We start from the raw sequence: 6757 nt of genomic DNA on the forward strand, positions 1-6757 counted from the left end.
CCCACTGCTTATGTTTGAAATAGAGCACCCTATAACCCAGGTCTCCCCCATTGCAGGCAGATTCTTGACCATCTGAGCCGCTCAAAAACCCTCTCCAAGAGTCCCCGTACGTTTCCATCCATGAAGACCAGGTTTAAGTGCCACGATGAATCCTCCTTAAGCGCTCATAAAGCTATGGTCTGAATAAACCTCTTGTCAAGGATTGTCTGACTTCATGATGTCTGTTTTCCATTTATCCTGGGTAGGGGAATGATCAGAGGAATAAAGCAGGCACGGGAGAATATCACAGGTGGCAGTGGGTCACGAGAGGAAAATCTGGGGCAAACTTGGCACTGACCAGAAAAGGAATGATAGTGAGGGTCCTGCTGAATAAGAGACTTAAGTACTTGGGGTCTAGGAAACCACTCTGGGAGAATGGGAAGTAGAGGGATGGAAAGGTTTTGTCTGGTCTGGTCATCTCCATTTCACACCCCACTCCAACCCCTGCCCTGAATCTCATTGAAAATGAGCAGAACCAAAAGACCATATCTCAGGAACACAGTCCCCCCTCCATAACCATACCTCTCATCTCTTCTATCTTTCTCCCTCCCAGATCAATGTGGATTCCCCACAAAATGTACAACCACAGATGGTAATAAAAATGTATTTTTATAAATTCCTAAAATAACATGTATTTCCATTTAACATTATGAGTCACACCTTTGGTTTATGACAGTGATGTCTTCTTTTTTTTAATTATCAGTGATTATCATTGTAGACTATTGAGAAGTATAGAATAAAATGCAATGATTGGAGGACGATTGTTCTACAATACTCTGTTGGCCTTTGCCACACATCAACACGAATCAGCCACAGGTACACATGCCCCTCTGTCCTGAACTCCCCTCCCATCTCCCACCCCATCATACCTCTCTAGGTTGTCACAGAACCCTGGGTTGAGGTCCTTGTTCTACACAGCAAATTCTCACTTGCTATCTATTTTGCATGTGATAATGTACATATTTCCATGCTATTCTCTCAATTCATTCCACTCTTTCCTTGAGCGACGTCTTCTTAAAAATACAAAACACTGTCCTTTTGATGATCCTTGCCAGGACACTTACAAGATTCCAGGGAGGTAAGGAGGAAAGAGACAACATTCCTCATCCTTTGCATGGGATTGAATTGGGGTTCACTGAAGGAAAGGGACCTAACCAAAGCTTTACATTTTAAAAATAGCAAAAATTTATGGTGGAGAACTTTTCAAAGCATTAATAACTTAAATGGAGAATGTCTTAAATAAAACATACATGGTTTATTATTAAGGAGCTTCCTGGGTAGCTCAGTTGGTAAAGCATCTGTCTGCAATGCAGGAGGTCTGGGTTCAATTCCTGGGTGAAGAAGATACCCTGGAGAAGGAAATGGCAACCCATTCCAGTATTCTTGCCTGGAGAATCCCATAGACAGAGAAGCCTGGCGGGCTGCAGTTCATGGGATCGCAAGAGTCGGACACGACTTAGCACTATCTTTTTTTTTTTTAATCATTATTATTATTAAATAAAAGCCATTACTTTTAGAATGAAGTTGTGATTATCTCAAAATACATCTTAGGAAGAACCAGAAAATGAACCAAGCCTTTTGAGGCTCTTTAAAAGGTGAATTTTCATTTTAAAGGTGAATATTTATGACTTTAAAGTTTGGGATTTTTGGTTCAGGTACTCCATGGCATTCTGGACCCACTTCTCCTGGGGATCAGCACAGATTTTCTTGTTCTGTTTGGTGTTGAATCTGTGGGAGAGAGGAAAATATTAAGGATCCTCTTTGAAAATTGTGCTTGTTTAATCCTAAACCTTCCAGGACCATCTGCTGTGGGATAAAGGGCCTGCAGAGTGAGCAGGAGTAGGGGAGAGAGGAAGGGTGGGATGCTGACGGTGAGTGGCTGCTCCTGATGGATCAGTAAGGCCATCCTTGCTCTTGACTCGAAGGGACTGGGATGACCTGAATAAACGTCCATGTAGACAGCTAGAGTGAAAATTTCCTGTTGTGAAAATTCAGGAATTGGATGAGGGAGATGAAACTAAGTGCAGAGTTCCAGGTAGCTCTAGTGTTGTTTCAAGAACTCTCTCCCCCAGAAATGAAGTTTGGGACTGGGAGAGGGTAAGTTTTGTCTACTTACATCACAGCTTTCTGAGGACATTTGCTGCTGGTGATTTTACTGTAGCTTTGCAGTCGCTGAATGGAGATCTTCTTTCCAGTCACTTTAAAGCAGCAGATGGTTGGAATAGAAGCTGAATTGGGGGAGAAGTGAACAGAAGACATGAGCACTAATGATATGTAGATAATTTTTAAGTATGACTTTGTAAGGAAGGAAATTCAAGAGAAGGCAAAGAAATGTAAGAGATGGAGACAGAATCTCTTTGCTCTGAGATCCCGTACCTCTGCCGCTGACAGGTGTCCCCAGCTATGCAATGGAGACCTATTGCTACAGGCAAGGATTTGGGAAAAGCTTGGTCAATGCCATACACTCCTACTTTGTCTTTACAAAGAGTTATGCAGCTGTGCCAAAGTCATAATACCGTTCCCCAGATAGTCTCCATTCTCTGCTTTCTGGACACATAGTAGACTCACATTTCTCTGCTACTCTTGGTTGATTGGAACCATTAGCTAATTTTGACCAAAAAGTGAGGAGACGAAGTGACAAACGCCATTTCTAAGCTAATTTTTGTAATTACCAGTGCAAGACCTTTGAGACCGTTCTTTTCCTTCATTACAATAAGCAGTAATGTTTCCAATCCATCAGTTGCTCCATCCATCCAGAATCCTGAGTATATGAAGTCAAAGCTCTAGCCAATACATTATGGATGTTCAGTACAGGTAAGAAAATTAACCTTTGTTGTTTTAAGCCACTGATAATTTAGGTTTTTTTGTTATCCCAGTGTGCATTGCCTTATTTAGACTGATAATACAGTAAATCTAAGTCATCAGAGGGTGAAAACATATATTATGAACAAACATAAAGATATTTTTCCCAAACAGAATCAAAACACATCACCTTGAGAGATTACCCGGGACCTGATGCCCTTCCCCTAACCATTGATCCCAAAGGCTGTCTTAGAGTCCAGTAAAAATCTGGGTTGTATAACCAAAAGATTTTTTTTTTTCTCTCCATCACTGACAAAAATCCCCTCTATGCCCCAGTAAGAGAAGTCATTCTCTCATGTTCCCCCATCCTCAAACATGCAAGGGCATCCAGATCATGGATGGATACAGCATTGCTCTCAACATTCATGTCAGGAAAGAACAGGGGTACCAGCTCAGTGGCCTGGGTTTCTAGTTCTGTCTCTTGCTCTGATTGTGAGGCTGAGGCTCTTCTTGTCCACTCATGAAACCCGTTTTCCTATCTTTAGAATGAGGAAGTTTGCAGCAAGTCTCTGAAGATTCTTGCTGATCCGACAGTGAAGGCAGTGATCAGTTTTCTTCACAGAGAGAGGGGCTTACCTGGCTGAGCCAACACCTGGATGCTGCAGAGGGCGGCTGTGAACAGCAGACACAGGAGCACTGCAGAGACCTTCATGTCGGGGGGCGAGGTCTCCAGCGTCAGCCTGACAGCTGCTGGTTCCTGAGTTTGTCTCAGCTCTCTGCAGCTCTGGCTGCTCCGTGTGCCTTTTAAAGACAGCGCAGGGTCTGTGGGAGCATCCAGGGAAGCTTTTGCCTGGTCAGGGTCATGAATGAATCATAATGAAGGCAGGTCCCAAATTGCTGTTACAGATTCCAGGAAGTTAACAGGACAGAAGAGGTGAACTGGGGGTGGGGACTTGACACTTTTTTTTTTTTTTCATTTAAACCATGTTTGTGGAATGACTGAGCACAGATGGTAATCTAGAGGGTCATTTTAAGAAGCTCTGCTTTCTCTGAAATGAACCTTATGCAGTGGAAAAAGAATTCAGGAGACTGAGGGCATGAAGAGATAAGGAGATTCAAGTACCTTCCCTGGTCCCTATGTTCATGTGGTGGTCTTTAGGATTTTGAAGGTTAGAAAGGGGCCCTAAGACTTCTCCTAGGCTCCCATCCAAATGCAGGAGATCTCAGCAACTCTGAACATTTCCAGGTCTCTGGGAACCCATAAACTCTAGCACATGAGAATCTCACCCTCATAATTCAATCTAGCAGTCAGAGAATCTTAGTTCCCTGATAATTTAGTGTCCTAGAACATCAGAATTGAATAGTTCCTCTTCCTGTGCAGTCTTTACTCAGCTTTACTGAGGAATATTTGAGAAATAAAGATTGTTATGTATTGAAGGTGTACAGTGTGATGGTTTGTCATTTATATGCATTAGGAAATTATTATCACAAGCAAGTTAACTCATTCATCCACCACCTCCATCATCACACGCAGTTACTTTTCTTGGGTGGGGGGTGTGTGGTGAGAACACTTATAATCTACTCTCTTAGCAGATTTCAAGTATATTGTTGATGTTATTGCTCAGTCTCTAGGTTGTGTCCAACTCTTTGCAACCCCATGGACTGCAGCACACCAGGCCTCTCTGTCCCTCACCATCTCCCAGAGTTTGCCCAAGTTCATGTCCATTGAATAGGTGATGTCATCCAGCCATCTCATCTTCTGCTGCCCTCTTCTCCTTTTGCCTTCAGTCTTTCCCAGGATCAAGGTCTTTTCCTGTGAGTCAGCTGTGTACATCAGGTAGTCAAAGTATTGGAGCTTCAGCTTCAGCATCAGTCCTTCCAATTCCATTTTATTCAAGTATATAATATAGTGTTATTAACTCGAGTCACCTTGCTGTGCCTTAGACCCCCAGAACTCATTCATCTTATAACTGAATGTTTGTATACTTTGATAATCACCACCCCAGAAATGCAAGTCAAAACCATAATGAGATATCACTCCACACCTGTTAGGATGGATTTTATCAAAAAGACAAGACACAGTACGTGTTGTCGAGATGTGGAGAAAAGGGAATCTCTGTACACTATTTGTGGGCGTGGAAATTGGTGTGTGTGCTCTGTGGAAAACAGTATGGAGGTTCCTGTGCATTTCTAAGCTATTCACTTAGCTGCTAAAGGCTTTTCCAATTGAAATCAAATAGCAAAATGCTGTTCGTCAAATAGACTGTCATGGATAGGTTCTGTTTGAAGCAGAATAGGTGACCCCCTGCCCTCACAGGATTTCCCTGGTGGCTCAATGGTAAAGAATCCACCTGCCAATGCAGGAGATGCAGGTTCGATCCCTGGATCAGAAAGATACCCTGGAGAAGGAAATGACAAGCCACTCCAGTTATTCTTGCCTGGAAATTCTCATGGGCAGAGGATTCTGGCAGGCTACAGTCCATGAGGTTGCAAAAGAGTCAGACACATTTAGAGATTAAATGACAAAGACAACATGCCACCCTACCCTAAGGATTCAAGGAACACATTCGAAAAACCAGCCATTTGTTCTTATTATTCCCTGAGCACACACTGCAGACAAGGAGCCTGATGGCTAAAAACACCAAAGAGGAAAAGGAGACAAAAACCCACGTGTATCTTCTTCAGGCATAACATTATGCTGCCTAGCAGAAGATGGTGTAAGGGGAAGTCATCATTAGTGGGGTCTTTAATGAAGTCCTTCATTAGAGTCTTTAATGGGGTCACTGTGGTGAATACAGAATTGAATAGTGATATGGAGTCATTGCAAGACGGTTTGCAGGTTTTTCCTTTACATTCATGTATCAAATTTGTACAGTTACACAGAGAGGTGTATTGAGAAGGACTCTGAGAACTTGCCTGGCATTAGTAGATTGCAGTTATGTGGCTGACTGGTCATGTCCATCATGGGCACAAGATTAAAAGAGTCCCCTTACTGGCCTGCATGGTCTCTAAGCTCTCATCTAAAGTAATTGGTCTCCAATTACTTAAAAAGGGACCAAGTAGAGGCCAGGAAATCTGGATCTTCCTTGTTCTTTCCTGCTCAGCTCCGGTTGAGGTGGTCTGGTGAAGACTCTGAAATCAGGATCCTGGTGGCTTTGCCACTAATGGGCTTCCTTGGTGGTTCAGCTGGAAAAGAATCTGCCCACAATGCAGGAGACCTGGGTTCAATCCCTGGGTTGGGAAGATCCCCTGGAGAAGGGAAAGTCTATCCAATCCAGTATTCTGGCCTGGAGATTTCCATGGACTACGTCTATGGGGTCTCACAGTTGAACACAACTGAATACTTTCACTTTCAACTTTCTGCCACTAATTAGCTTTGATACCATGGACAACTTATTAGCCACTCTCTGCTAGGTTAAAATGGAAATACTAACTATGCCTATCTTAGAGGATCATTGTGTGAAATAAATCTATCTATCTATCCATCTATCTTTCTATATATATATACAGGCTAAGTTGCTTCAGTCATGTCTGACTCTGTGCAACCCTATGGACTGCAGCTGGCCAGGCTCCTCTGTCCTTGGGATTCCAGGCAAGAATACCTAAGTGGGTTGCCATGCCCTCCTCCAGAGAATCTTCCCAAACCAGAGATCAAACCTGCGTCTCTCATGTCTCCTTCAATGGCAGGGGGGTTCTTTATGACTAGTACCACTTTAGAATATATATATATGGCTTATACATATATACATGGCTATACATACATATAATGTAAGATAATAAAAGTGAAGTGCAAGTCGCTCAGTTGTGTCCGACTCTTTGTGACCCCATGGACTGTAGCCCATGGAATTCTCCAGGCCAGAATACTGAAGTGGGTGGCCTTTCCCTTCTCCAGGGGATCTTCCCAACCCAGGGATCC

The 6757-nt window shown here is 43.1% G+C and overlaps 1 protein-coding gene across 1 annotated transcript; it reads right to left on the bottom strand.

The window, feature by feature from the left end:
* Positions 1 to 1274: 1274 nt before the first annotated feature.
* Positions 1275 to 3689, bottom strand: LOC110145795 (eotaxin). The gene is made up of 3 exons (XM_020906253.2): positions 3478 to 3689; positions 2156 to 2267; positions 1275 to 1767 (listed from the first exon to the last, which is right to left on the bottom strand). Exons 1-3 carry the CDS (start codon positions 3551 to 3553, stop codon positions 1662 to 1664), a joined length of 294 nt encoding a protein of 97 aa, XP_020761912.1. The 5' UTR covers positions 3554 to 3689; the 3' UTR covers positions 1275 to 1661.
* Positions 3690 to 6757: the final 3068 nt, after the last annotated feature.

This window comes from Odocoileus virginianus, chromosome 17 (assembly GCF_023699985.2).
Source record: "Odocoileus virginianus isolate 20LAN1187 ecotype Illinois chromosome 17, Ovbor_1.2, whole genome shotgun sequence".
Taxonomy (NCBI): domain Eukaryota; kingdom Metazoa; phylum Chordata; class Mammalia; order Artiodactyla; family Cervidae; genus Odocoileus; species Odocoileus virginianus.